Genomic DNA, 15135 nt, shown 5'->3' on the forward strand with positions numbered 1-15135 from the left:
ACCTGTTGTACGGTACTGTAGTAAAAAGTGCAGTATTACTGCGCATGTCTCCCCCATTCTAACAGCAGAGATCAGACACCTGTACACCATGATTAAGTAGATCGCTGCAGACAAGAGGATGTGGTTATTGAGTTACAAAGATGAGGAGGGCTTCACGTCATGCTACACCCACATTGCGAGGGGGAAAAAAAAAAGAAAACACACCAAGGGTACAATGTTTGAACCTGCCTTCATAGTGAAAGACCTTAACCCCTTCAGCCCCAGGGCATTTCCTTTTTTTTTTTTGCTCCCCTTCTTCAGAGAGCCGTATCTTTTTATTTTTCCGTCAATCTTGCCATATGAGGGCTTGTTTTTTGCGGGACGAGTTGTACTTTTAAATGAAACATAAGTTTTACCATATAGTGTACAGGAAAACAGCAAAAAAATTCCAAGTGTGGAAAAACTGCAAAAAAAAAGTGTGATCGCACAATAGTTTTTGGGATATTTTATTCACGGTGTTCACTATATGGTAAAACTGATGTATGGGTATGATGCCTGAGGTCGGTGCGAGTTTGTAGACATCAAACATGAATAGGTTTACTTTTATCTAAGGGGTTAAAAAAAATTCACAATTTGTCCAATAAAAGTGGCGCACTTTTTTTCGCGCCATGTTCCGAAACCCGTAGCGTTCTCATTTTTCTGGATCTATGGCTCAGTGACTGCTTATTTTTTTCGTCTCGAGCTGACGTTTCGAATGGTACCATTTTTGCACAGATGCTACGTTTTGATCGCCTGTTACTGCATTTTGTGCAAAACTTGCAGTGACCAAAAAACTTAATTTTGGAGTTTGGAATTTTTTTGCCGCTACACAGTTTACCGATCAAATTAATTAATTTTACATTTTGATAGATCTGGCATTTCTGAACGTGGCGATATCAAATGTGTATATATTTTTTTAACCCTTTATTTTTCAATGGGGCAAAAGGGGGGGTGATTTGAACTTTTAGGTTTTGGGGTTTTTTAAACTTTTTTTTTTTATTTTACTAGTCCCCCAAGGGGAGTATATGGATCAGCAATCTGATCGCTCATCCATATCTGTAGATCTCAGTTACAGAGCTGAGAACTACAGATATGCTGCTTTACTCTCAATGCCGGAACTATGCCAACACTGGGAGAAAGTGACCCGTGATAGTTACAGACGTCATCACATGACCCTGTGCTACCATGGCAACCACCGGAAGTCACGTGGGGCGGTGGTAAGTAAAAGTAATGGCCACGCGCATATACATCTTGCTGCCAGATTTTGGCAGCGAGATGTAAGGGGTTAAAAGTTGCGGGTGGACAGCGATTCTACTCGTAACTTGCAGGCAAACATGTCAGCTGATGTGTGTGGATCGCCGCGGCCTGCCCACGTCAGGGGGCGGGGATTAACCTCACACGATCCATGACGGATATATCCGTCATGGGTCGTGAAGGGGTTAAAACTGTCAGACTGTGGGTTATGGACAATTTACATACAGATCAATATAATGTACATCACCTCTTTAGCATTTTCCTTCATGAATGAACCTCATTTCAATTCAAAAGACAAAGTTCAATGATAATTTGCCACTGAGTAATCAGACAGGGAGCAGCCCCAATACAAGGTCAAAGAGACAGCACTTCCTGTACATAATGTTCATTAAAAAGTAATAAATCATCAATAGATTTGAGGGTAAAATCTACTTGGTGGCACTTCGTTTAGAATATTACACCGGTCCTTTTCCTAAGGCACAAGTCAAGTCTATTTACTTTTCCTATCCATGCTTAAGGAAAAATACATAAAACCTTTGGTTAGCCTTTTACAAGCACCTCTCCCGATTGCTCTTTAAGACAGAACACACCGCCACCTCACATACACACTTCTTGATATTTACACAAACATCGCAAGACGACCAGTACATCGCATCTGAGTGACCTTTAAAGGTAATCTCCACTAATTTAGAGGAGATGTCAGGTTCACCAAGTATTTGCTTTATTAAGCTATCAATCAAAATAAATATGTCTAAGCGGCCGACAGTGGAAAGAGAAATAACTAAATGGGCAATAGTGATAAGGAAAAGGGTAAGGTGATTATCAGTGAAACCTGCCGACAGGACTGGCTGATCTTACAGCAGGAAAAAATACGGTTATCTGGAAAATTTACATAATTCTGATTAGCTGACAGTTGATGAGGCAAAAATTCCTATATTAATAAAAATTAGGGTTATTAACTCGAGAGGTAGAGCGATAATTCCTGAGCACTCATACTCGGAATATGTACTCTGGACACTAGCCACTGATTACTGCCTGCAGCCGCAGGACCATTAACCCCTTACTGCAAAAGGACATATGTATATCAGGAGAGGACCACAAAAATGCAGCCTTACCAGAATTTGGAGGGGCTTTCAAATGAATGGTGACAAAATTTGGCCCTAAACAGTTTTTTAGTATATATACTTAGTTTATTGACATATACCTGTAAAATTGGGAGGTAATTTAATATCACATTTGAAAGTAGCTCCAATTTGCAAGACAATTGCATGTTTGGAGGGTTTTTGGCAGCTAAGCAGGGCCTTACCAGTGTAAGAAAAAAACCTACATGAATATTCCAATATTTATGACAGCGCATTAGTGTCTCCATCCTTTGTAGACAAGGTGGGGGTTTGTCTCAACTTCTGAAATGGGTAAAATTTCAAAGTTCCTGTAAAAACAAGCAACTTTTCTATTTACTCATTAAAAATCTTGTCCATTTTCAAAAATCCAGGAATTTATTCATCTTATACCTTGGCCACCCCTGATATGACTGCAGTTGTTTCCTAAACAGTGAGTGTGTGCCTGTTACAGCCTGCTTCAGGGCTCCTGCGCTCTTCCAATGCTTAAGATGCCTCTACTAACTGCAAGAGACATTGTACACCTTGGACCAATGGCGCATGCATGTCACTGGTCCCAAATGTCAATCTTCAAGAGCCCACACCCTCCCTCCCAGCTAAGCAGAAAGTCAGGAGGCAGGAGCGTGGTGTTCTTCTGAAGATAGATTAGACAACCCTTTCATTGCTACATTCAAAGCTTTACTTGCCTAGGTCTAACAGCTGCACTGATACTTGGTTGCACACACTTTCATCAGGTATTGGGAAGGAATTCCTGCCTGTGGCATACATTTATGTCTTATATAACAGAAATGGGTTAAATATGGATTTTAGAGGGGTTGTCCACTACTTGGATAATGTCTTCTCAATACCTATCATTCTACCAGTAAATAACACCTATACTCCCCCCAGTGTCAGCACCGTTCCAGTGGTGTGTCAGCATTGGCTCTCCTAGGGATTGTGTGACACCGATACATCACACGGTTGCTGCGGCCTATCAGCACTGACTTCACTGGAGTTGTCCAGGATAGTTTTTTTTTTTTTTTTTTACCAAGGATAAGAATTAGATCTAGCCTGGCAGAGATCTCTGCTGGGACATAGCTGTCTCAGACTGCTTCTGCCGGCGAGTCAGCAGCTTTCACTGATGACACGTTGTCGATGTTGTTACTGGGACTGGGTGGAAAAGACAGGTAGTTAGCAACTACCTTCCTGTTAGTTCTTAGGCCAATGGCTAAAAAATAAAATAGTCCCATATAACCCCCTTAAACATGGTGCTGTTGAGTAAGGATACTGCTTGTTCACGGGATGTTTGGATCGTTTACACTGGCACAAAAATCAACAGCACATTGCCCAATGTACACAAATGATACACTAGACATCATTCATGCCGTATGGGGACTGAACGATGGTAATAAGTGAGCGCTGATTCACATAATACATGCCACATACAAAGGTCTACATGTACATAACTTCACTTCCATAAATCTGTGGACAAAAAAAATAAAACAGACTGAGTTTTACAGAGATTCTGAGTTGACAAATGTCAGGATTAGATACAGGGGATAGTAACATAAGCAACAGCTCACCCTCTCACTTTAGAAAAAAAAATATTATATATACACATCTCTCCTGGAGTCACTGATGGCTTTACAGGGGGAGAAATGACAATAACCCTCCATGACAGGGACCGCTCTACTCCTATACCAGTCTGTGCCTTGTATTATCCATGATGATTGTACTTATTATGTATACCCCTTTTCACATGTAAAGTGCAAATAAATGGCGCTGTAAAAAAAAAAGAAAAAAAAAAAAAGAATGACGATATAATAAATTTTGCTATAATAAACGGCTGCGATCCTGTCAGTTTGCAACTTTCCCCCTCTAATAGTAACAGATCCAGGATGGAAAACTTTTCATGCTGCTTCCAAACTTCAAATGAGTGCAACAAGCCGAATAAAGGTTTGATCCTGGTATTATTCGGAAGCTGTAACATGACACCCTGAGATCAGCTCTATCGCTTATATTCCAGTTGCAGCAACAAGCGTAAAGTCATGACGGATTACGCATGTCCTTCACTGTGTAAGGGATAACATTTCTAAAGTATTTGTGTTTGCAGCGCCAAACAAAGAACAAATTGATGTCTTATACATGGTATACGCTGACCTGTGGGATTTCTATATAAAGCCTAGAAGCAGAAGAAGATCAGCGTTGTAGCCATTAGCAAAAAAAATAAATAAAAAGCTATTGAAAGCTGTAGCTGGAGTGATGCTGACAGACAGGTATGGCAATGTGTGGATGGGATGACACTTGCTTACCTCAGGACAACAACTATAGGGCTCTCGCTGCCAGTGATCACCATCAGGCCTTTCCATATCATCAGTGCAGAGGACACGATCATACCAAAGTTTAAAACCTGGTAATATAGCTAAAAAAGACAAAACAAACCATTCATTTCTGATCACCTGAGTAACAATACAGTATTTACATTAATACAAATCGTTTTATACTACTTCATATTCGTGATCACTAGTGGAAAAAAAAAAAAAAATTAAAATCAATACCATGCCGGTTCCCTATTGTTTAAACAATGGGAGCCTACAGGCGGCATTCTTTGCAGTGTGACCCCAAACCATTTACGGTTAATTGATATTTTTGAGCATTCAAATTATACCATTAGCTTTTTTTTTCTTTTCTGCTCCTGTCTATTTCCGAATTGTTTATGTCTAACTATTAGGTTAGGGCCCCACTTTGCGGTCTCGTACTTGCAGTTCTAAACGCATGTTTTGGGCTTAATTGATTTGACCAAAGTTGTCTTTTTCAGAAATTTAGCGCTGAAAACGCATGCGTATTTACCGCGTTTTAGATGCGTTTTTAGCTCTTTTTACCTGCTTTTCCACCTGCATTTTGATAGATGCGTTTTGAACATCATGGACACTGCTAAATAAAGTTTAAATAGTCAAACTCAATGAAAAAAAATTGGAAAAGAAACAAATCATATTTTTGTGAAAAATATCGAAAATAGATTAATTTAATGAAATTATAGCGGTAATATGATATTTAATGGAAAAATTTCAATAATTTATTAAAATTCTTATTTTTAATTGTCGGACTATAAAGGGACATATGAAATCATTATTTTGAAGTCCAAAACGCATGTTTTCTGCACTGGAAAAGCAGGTACGCAGGAATTTGCTGGAATCTTAGTTTTTGCCATTTCTCATAGACTTCAATGTTAGCAAAACGCACCCAAAATGGCAAATACAATTGACATGCTGCTTCTTTGAACACATGGTTTTAGCCACAAAATATCCAAATTAAACGCAGCGTTTTAAAACGCAAAGTGGGGTCTAGAAATCCACATTTTCCATAGACTTTGCTGGGAGATCAAAACGCATGCCTTTTGACATGAAAAAGGTGCTTCTCAAAACAGACCACAAAAGCACCAAAAACACAGGTGGAAACGCAAAGTGGGGTCCTAGCCTTAAAGGGGTTGTCACATCCCAGCTATTCACTTTAATTAGTCCATTTGTGGAAGTAATCAGGCTATGTGCGCACTCCGCAACTTTCTGGTGATCACGAAGATGCATGTTTTTGGCCCCCCACCAAAAAAAACGCCCCACCAGCAAATCCGCATCCAAAAACCAAATGCGTTTTGCGCATTTTTAGCCCAATGTGTTTTTTTTTTAAGTCAAATCTATTGATAGAAATTAAGGATTACTAACAACAAAGAAGGGCTGCAGTGTGTACATCACCCAGGCCAAAATCTAGTACTCTACCAGGATACAGCTAAACCCCCAATAAGTGGAGGCATCACAGGTGCAGGAGGAGCAAATCACACACACTTCCAAAGAATGGAGGAGGTGATTACTGGATGATAAAACTGCACACTAATGGCTTGCATAGAGCACTGTTCACACACGCGGATGCACAGTCACAAGCCCGCAGCCTATTAGGTTCCATACCGGCCTGAAGACCGAGACAGCCAGGCTAAAAACAGTGGAATGCAGGCGGCACTATGCCCTCCACCCTATGTCGCTACTATTTGCATCCTCAGGATGCAGACAGCAGTGAAGACATTTTGGTGGCGGGCGATGCTGCTGGTTCGGTCTTCCTCCACTCATTGTAAGGCACAGCAGATGCTATGAAGCAATATCAATGCGTGTGCGGTGCAGAGCGTCAGTTCACCAGAGGCCGGAGCAGAGAGCTAGGGGAATGGGAGAGAGGCAGGTGTGTGGTGCTTTTTTGTTTTTCATTTGTATGGGATGTTTGCATGTATATAGGAAGGCTTCATACTGTATATATGAGACTATGTGGGGGCTCAATGTATATAGGAGTCTATGTGGGGGTCAAAACCAGAGACCAGTCCGCCTCGCAGGTAAGTAGGCGACAGGTTCCCTTTAATATTTGGTTGCACACCCTTTAGAATAAATAACTGCAGTTGCATCTTACAAACATCAATAAACTTGTTACATTCCTCAACTGGAATTTTAGACCAAACTGCTCCAGGTCTCTCATATTTGAAGTCCTTATAATAATCCATAAAACCAGGCACTTCAATTGAAGAAAAGAAAAGAAAAAAAAAAAAAAAAAATCAGATATTTTATATATTCAATCCAGTTGTGAAGACGTTTCAGCATTTATTGACCTTCAATTCACGTGCTGGAGATTAAGGATTGCTTGATTAGGAGCTGCAATATGCAGAGCGGTGTCCACCACTGTCTGAGCTGTATATCTCATATTTGAAGGGCGCCATCTCCCAACAGCAATTTTAAGATCTCTCCACTGGTCTTCAATGAGAATTCGAGCTGGAATCATTGCTGGCCACTTCAGAAACTCTCCAGTGCTTGGTTTCCATCCATTTGTGGGTGCTTCTTAGGCTATGTGCGCACGTGTGCGCTCTGCACCGCACGGAAAAGGTGCGCTTCAGAGCGCAGCTGAACAGCTGCGTTCTGAAGCGCATGGTGCCGGCAGAGAACGTGCGCTCTGCATGCTGCCTCTCCCTATAGACAGCATGCAAACCGCACGAAAGAAGTGACATGTCACTTTTTAGAACGCAGCGATTCGGGCAGCAGCCGAATCGCTGCGTTCTAATATGCCATGTGCGCACGGCTCCTGCACAATCTCCATAGACTGTGCAGGGGACGCAGGACGCATGCAGTTACACTGCGGTGCAGAACGCAGCGTAACTGCATGCAATACACACACGTGCGCACATAGCCTTAAAGTATGTTTAGGGTCATTGTTCTGCTGGAAGACGTGGCCTAGGACGCAAACCCAGCTTTCTGACACTGGGCACTACATTGCTACCCAAAATCCTTAGCTAATCTTCAGATTTCATGATTGCTTGAACAGTCACGGCACTCAAAACTCCAATACATCTTTCAACATCCACCATATGTGACTGTAGGTACTGTGTTCTTTTTTTTGTACGCCTCATTCTGTTTTCAGTAAATCGTAGAATGATGTGCTTTTCCAAAAAGCTATATTATTTTATGTAATTTAAAGGGCACCTGTCATGTCATACATGCAGCCCAATCTGTTGACAGTATGGTGTCGAGAAAGAAGCTGAGCAGAATGATATAAAGGTTTCTGGGGAAAAATTTGTATCAACTTGTAAATTATTCATTGAAATCCCTGCTGTTTGTATATCTACACAAGTGCAGTGGGCAGTCCTGCTCAGTGACTGACAGCCATCTCTTCCTGTCATTCAGTCATAAAGGGAAAACTGTAAACCAGTGTCATCCCTTTGACATCCACTTTTTTCTCTTTCATTTTTAAAGAGATGTAAATCGTTGGAACTTTTTCTTATCCACCGACTAAGTAATGTATCTGTTAAAGGGAACCCGTCAACAGATTTTCCCAATATAAAGTATGGCCCCCACCTTTAAGGCCTCTCTTACAGTATTCTAGATAGCTGTATACAAGTCCACAATCCCCTCTGCGTAGTACAAAAATACGTAATTACTTACCGGTAATGTGTTTTTTCTGAACCCATGACGGCACCCTTACATCGTGGTGCCGTCATAGGTGCTGGAAAAATACGTAATTACTTACCGGTAATGTGTTTTTTCTGAACCCATGATGGCACCACGATGTAAGGGTGCCGTCATGGGTGCTGGAAAAAAAGCCAAAAAAACCTTTTATGACACCCCATACGGTGCTGTCCGACAGCCATCACTGGTGTTGCTTTAGGGCCTCCTCCTGCTCTGCTTCATGTGGATGATGTATCCTACATCATTCCACATAGTGTCCCCCAATCATGCTCATGCGCAGGTATACTTCGCTTCGCCTTCTGAGATCAGAGCAAAGCACTGTAATGCGAATGTACTGGCGGTCATTTGCGCTCTATCCTTTTCTGTTGCATGCACATTACAGTACTATGCTCTGAACTTAGCAGGGAAGATTGCAGCAAGCGTGCGCAGGAGCGCGATTGTGGGGGCACTATGTGGATGAGGTAGGATATGTCGTCCACATTGGGCAGGGGACAGTGATTGTGACCAGAGAGAAGGCATGGAAGTGACGCTCATTGGACCAGACCACACTGTATGGGGGTATAATAAGTACTTTTTGTGCTATATATAGAGGGGATTGGAAACTGACATACAGCTTACTAGAATACTGTAAAAGAGCCCTTAAAAGGTGGTAGACATACTTTATAAAGGGAAAACTTGGTGACAGATGCAATTAAAAATGGATAAAACTAGGATGCAATACTTGAATACAAAGCATGTCTTCCGTTTTTCATAAAATCCCATAAATGTTATTAAACAAGTCTGATCGGCAAAACGGATGTGTGTATGGCTGAATGACTCTATGTGTCCATGTTAACAGACAGCACGGTGACATCTTACACAGATGTGAGTGTAGCCTTATATTTAGGCTGGAGTCACACTTGCGTGTGATTCGGGCGGTGATCGCACCGCACTCTCTCCTGACAGGAGCGTACAGCTGCATAGAAATATATGAAGCTGACGCGCTCTGTCAAGGAGAGCAGAGTCCAGGTGATGAATGTGACTCTCGTGAGGATCACAAGTGTGACTTCAGTGTGTAACTGACATGTATGGCAATTAGGAAAAAAAAAAGGGATGCAAAGAGGCGTGTGTAAAACTCACAATATGGGTCTCAAATGTCTTACTATCTGCACCTTCTTTGGGGCCAAATACTGGTATGAATTTTTAACAGTCAAAACGTGGTATAATCCTGCATATTATGCAGTGAGAAAAGCCCAATGTGTTGTGTGCGGCATCATTATGATGGATTGAGTGCAACCTCTCAGGTCTTGTTTGCATTTATAAGGAGGTGTTTTGCCACATTGTGTAGAAATGCTGGAGGAGAATTTGACATCAGTTGTGTCGGGTTCAGGCCTAATACAAATGATGTATTTAGGCACCCGGGCTTATTGGGAATCTGTCAGCATGTTTTTCTATGGAATCTGAGACGAGCATGATGTAGGGAAAGAGCCAGATTCTAGCATGTGTCGCTGGACTGCTTGGAGTAGTTTGAATAGAATCATTGTTTTCGCTGTTGTACATGTAGCAGTAGTCATCATGCTGAGCTGTATAAACCCAATCCACATCCATGATTGTATCCCAGCCCCACCTCTGATTGTCAGAATGCTGCCACAGATTGGCCTGCACGAGACCTAGCCCTTTAGTGATAATCTCCTGCTGATAAAATACTGATTGTACTGAAACTATTAGGGTAAGTTCACACAGTGCGTTTTTCGCGGCGTTTTTGCGCAGTTTTCGGGTGCGTTTTTGCTCAGAAAACTGCATGACTTTGCTTCCCCAGCAAAGTCTATGAGTTTTCATTTTTGCTGTCTGCACACAACGTTTTTTTTCAGCTGCGTATTTGTGGTGCCACAAAAACGCAGCATGTCAATTATTCCCGCGTTTTTCACTGCGCTTTTCATCCATTGAGTGCAATGGGATGTTGAAAGACGCAATGAGAAACGCAAATAGGTGCGTTTTGGTGCGTTTCTAAGACCAAAAACGCAGCTATAAACGCAGGAGGTGGGTAGTAAAGTGACATGTACAGGAAGAGGATTCCTTCTGTCAGTAAACACAGAAGCGTGAATCCTCCCGGTACCGTCACCGCCGGTTCCACCTCCCGTCCTGTGCATGTATGCTCCCGTGCGGCGCCATGTACGGGCAGGAGGTGGAAGCAGCTGCGAAAACAAAAGTGAACAGTAGAAGAAAAAAAAAAAAAAGTCATACTCACCTGTCTGCAGACTCCCGGTGCCATTCCCGCTCCCAGATCCTCCTCCCGGTACCGCCGCTCCGGGTGTGTGCAGTCTCCCCGGATACGCCGCTCCCCGGGTGCAGGATGCAGGACCTGGCGATGGATCACCTGATGCAGTCACCTGACGCATCAGCTGATCGTAAGTCTCGGGGTGACGCCAGCGGCCGGCCGGCTTAACTTATCAGCGGATGCGTCAGGAGACTTCATCCCTGATTACCGGCAGCTGCTGCAGCGATCGGACAGGATCAGACTCGCTCTAGGAGCTGCCGGTAATCAGGACGAGTTTTTTTTTTTTTTACACCGATGCATCATCTGATCGTATAAACGGCTTGAATACAATCAGCTGATGTGTGATGTGATTCAGGCCCTTGAACCTGACATCATCTGATCGCTTTGCCTTCCAGCAAACCGATCAGATGATATTGGATCCGGATTGGACGGCGCGGGACCCTTGACCCAGGATTACTGCGGAGGGGGGTTCTTTATTTCAATAAAGATGGAGTCACTAATTGTGTTGTGTTTTATTTCTAATAAAAATATTTTTCTGTGTGTTGTGGTTTTTTTATCTTTACTAGAAATTCATGGTGGCCATGTCTAATATTGGCGTGACACTATGAATTTCGGGCTTCGGGCCAGCTGATAATATACAGTTAGCCCTAACCCCATTATTACCCAGTGAGCCACCCGGCATCATGGCAGCTGGAAGAGTTGGATACAGCGCCAGAAGATGGCGCTTATATGAAAGCGCCATTTTCTGTGGTGGCTGCGGACTGCAATTCGCAGCGGGGGTGCCCAGAAAGCATGGGCACCCTGCACTGTGGATTCCAATCCCCAGCTGCCTAGTTGTACCTGGCTGGACACAAAAATTAGGCGAAGCTCACGTCATTTTTTTTTTCTAATTATTTCATGAAATAATTAAAAAAAAAAAGTGCTTCTCTATATTTTTGGTTCCCAGCCGGGTACAAATAGGCAGCTGGGGGTTGGGGGCAGCCCGTACCTGCCTGCTGTACCCGGCTAGCATACAAAAATATGGCGAAGCCCACGTCATTTTTTTTGTTTGGGGGGGGGCAAAGAAATCCTGCATACAGTCCTGGAAGGATGCTGAGCCTTGTAGTTCGACAGCTGCTGTCTGCTCTCCTGCATACACTATTGGATGGAGGATGCTGAACCTTGTAGTTCTGCAGCTGTCTGCTCTCCTGCATACACTAGTGGAGAATGAAGAACATATTGAAGAAGGAAATGACATCAGACCTTTTTTTTTTGTTCACTGATAAAAAAATGCATAAAGACGCATAACGACGCAGTGAGCAAAAACGCAGCAAAAACCGCACCAAATCGCTGCAAAAACGCGTGCGTTTTTGGCCGCGTTTTTTTTACGTGGGTGCGTTTTTGTGCGGTTTTTGCCGCAAAAAACGCACAAAAACGCAGAGTCAAAAAAACGCAGTGTGTGAACCTAGCCTAACAGCCTTCCAAGTGACACATCTATTTCACTTTCTGCCCCTATTATGCTATTCTCATATTAAGGGCAGAGTCACATTGGCAAATGACTCACACGAGTGCAATGAGAGAAAATCTCACATTGTACTCGGCTCCATTTAAGACATAGGTGAAGCTCACATCTGAAAATTTTTCCTCAGCCCTCATCGGACTGGGGAAAGAAAAAGGAAAAAAACAAAACAAAATCGCAGCATCCTGCGATTGTCTGCAAATCTCAAATCACTTGCTTCCGTACAAGTCTATCGGTGTGAGTGAAACATCAGACTGCACGAAATATACGCACAGGCTGACAATGGAGGAGATGGGGAGATCAGTGTCTCCCTCTCCTCCGCAGGTGTGATCCGATGGCAGCAGAGCGGGAGCAGAGGGTCATCGGATGCCATTCGCTAATATGACTCCATCCTAAATATCAAAAACCTGCTGACCGATTCCCTTCATAAAAAGCAGTTAAACAAATTTGGAAGTGTCCCCACTGATAGGAGGCGGCACAGGCAGTTTAAGGTGATCGGCCGGCTACTGTGAGCGATCAGCTGATCGGCCGGCTACTGTGAGCGATCAGCTGATCGGCCGGCTACTGTGAGCGATCAGCTGATCGGCCGGCTACTGTGAGCGATCAGCTGATCGGCCGGCTACTGTGAGCGATCAGCTGATCGGCCGGCTACTGTGAGCGATCAGCTGATCGGCCGGCTACTGTGAGCGATCAGCTGATCGGCCGGCTACTGTGAGCGATCAGCTGATCGGCCGGCTACTGTGAGCGATCAGCTGATCGGCCGGCTACTGTGAGCGATCAGCTGATCGGCCGGCTACTGTGACCGATCAGCTGATCGGCCGGCTACTGTGAACGATCAGCTGATCGGCCGGCTTTTGTGAACGATCAGCTGATCGTTCACAATAGCCGGCAAAACAGTATATAAAAAAACCACAACGGATCGTTTTTTACAGCATCAGTCACATCAGTTGTGCCACTATCTGCAACGCATCCGATGCATCAGTCTCACGACTAATTGTGACTGATGCAAAACGGAAGTGTGAACTTAGCCTAATAAGTGCGTGCTTCATAACCAATGCCTTCCATGGATTCCCGTCTGCTGATCACCTCGAGGACAGAGTGAGTGAAGTGGGGGTCTTAGGGCACAGAACTCCCACTGATCTTGTTACAATTCTAAACATGAAATAATCCTAGTGGACCTATATACGTCACTGTCAACAGCTGAGAATAATGGACTAAAGAAAGATGTGGTGTTATACGCTTTGTGGTCATCAACTGCTTCACTGCACATTCTAAATACAGAAATGACGTAACCCTGATATTTCATAGTCTGACCGCTCCTTGCCCACTGTAGTCTATGGCCAACTATAGATATGCAACTACATATGTCAAGGGAGTCATGGTGGCTCAGTGGTTAGCACTGTTGCTGTGCAGTACTGGGGTCCTGGGTTCAAATCCCACCAAAGACTACACCTGCAAGGAGTCTGTATGTTCTCACCGTGTTTGCGTGGGTTTCCTCCCACACTCTAATGACATACAGATAGGGACCTTAGATTGTGAGCCCCAATGGGGACAGTATTGCCAATGTATATAAAGCGTTGTTGAATTATTGGTGCTATATAAGTGAATATTATATGGCTGAACAGGTTTATGCATTATATAATCTTATGAGCCCGGTCACCTCTGCTTCGCAATGCCAGACCTGTGATACCACAAACAGCTGGCGCCTAAAAGGAGCCCACTGACTCCTGTGGGGTCCAGAAAGGTAGGAAGAGGTTTCTAAAGGGGCAGGGTCCTGGGGGAGAGCAGCCTCCATACTATATACTACATACTGCAGAGCAGCCAGCAATGGCGGGGGAGCCCTCACACTGCAGGGCAGCCAGCAATGGCGGGGGAGCCCTCACACTGCAGGCAGGGCAGCCAGCAATGGCGGGGGAGCCCTCACACTGCAGGCAGGGCAGCCAGCAATGGCGGGGGAGCCCTCACACTGCAGGCAGGGCAGCCAGCAATGGCGGGGGAGCCCTCACACTGCAGGCAGGGCAGCCAGCAATGGCGGGGGAGCCCTCACACTGCAGGCAGGGCAGCCAGCAATGGCGGGGGAGCCCTCACACTGCAGGCAGGGCAGCCAGCAATGGCGGGGGAGCCCTCACACTGCAGGCAGGGCAGCCAGCAATGGCGGGGGAGCCCTCACACTGCAGGCAGGGCAGCCAGCAATGGCGGGGGAGCCCTCACACTGCAGGCAGGGCAGCCAGCAATGGCGGGGGAGCCCTCACACTGCAGGCAGGGCAGCCAGCAATGGCGGGGGAGCCCTCACACTGCAGGCAGGGCAGCCAGCAATGGCGGGGGAGCCCTCACACTGCAGGCAGGGCAGCCAGCAATGGCGGGGGAGCCCTCACACTGCAGGGCAGCCAGCAATGGCGGGGGAGCCCTCACACTGCAGGGCAGCCAGCAATGGCGGGGGAGCCCTCACACTGCAGCGGTCGCTCCTCACTGCTCCACGCTCAGGAGCCGCGAGCTCAGCCCAAGTCTCCACGTTGCTGTGAGGTGTCAGCCGCCATCTTGTCAGCGCTCCTCACCTGTCTCTTGTTCATCCGCCGCACATCATCCAGAAAGTCCATAGACAGCATCGTCCACTCTCTGGTTTAACCGGCATCGACCGGAGAAACAGAAACACCGGAAGTTACCTCGGGCTATGTGAGAAGAAAGCACTTCCGCTATCAAACCGGAAGAAGCTCGACAGCCATCTTTTGTGAGGGCAACACAAAGACTGGCACAGAACGATAGGCGGTATAGGAAGGCAGCCTGTGTGTGTGTGTGTGTGTGTGTTTGAGATTATATATATATACATATATATATATATATATATATCTATATATATATATATATATATATATATATGTATACATATATATATACATATACATATATATACATATATATATACACACACTAATGCATATATAGAAATATATATCTCACATGCACGCTAATGCAATATATATATATATATATATATATATATATATATATATATATATATAT

At 44.4% G+C, this 15135-nt stretch overlaps 1 protein-coding gene across 1 annotated transcript in view; it reads right to left on the reverse strand.

Annotated features, from left to right (window-relative positions):
- SEC11A (SEC11 homolog A, signal peptidase complex subunit) overlaps window positions 1-14777 on the reverse strand; it is a 44569-nt gene extending 29792 nt beyond the window's left edge. The window contains exons 1-2 of the mRNA XM_075345484.1: window positions 14670-14777; window positions 4682-4791 (exon numbers count right to left, since the gene is read on the reverse strand). Of these exons, the coding sequence (XP_075201599.1) occupies window positions 4682-4791; window positions 14670-14720 (161 nt within the window). The 5' untranslated portion in view covers window positions 14721-14777. The remainder of the gene's footprint in view (window positions 1-4681; window positions 4792-14669) is intronic.
- Between the last annotated feature and the right edge of the window lie 358 nt (window positions 14778-15135).

The sequence above is a fragment of the Anomaloglossus baeobatrachus genome, chromosome 4, assembly GCF_048569485.1.
Source record: "Anomaloglossus baeobatrachus isolate aAnoBae1 chromosome 4, aAnoBae1.hap1, whole genome shotgun sequence".
NCBI classification, from domain to species: domain Eukaryota; kingdom Metazoa; phylum Chordata; class Amphibia; order Anura; family Aromobatidae; genus Anomaloglossus; species Anomaloglossus baeobatrachus.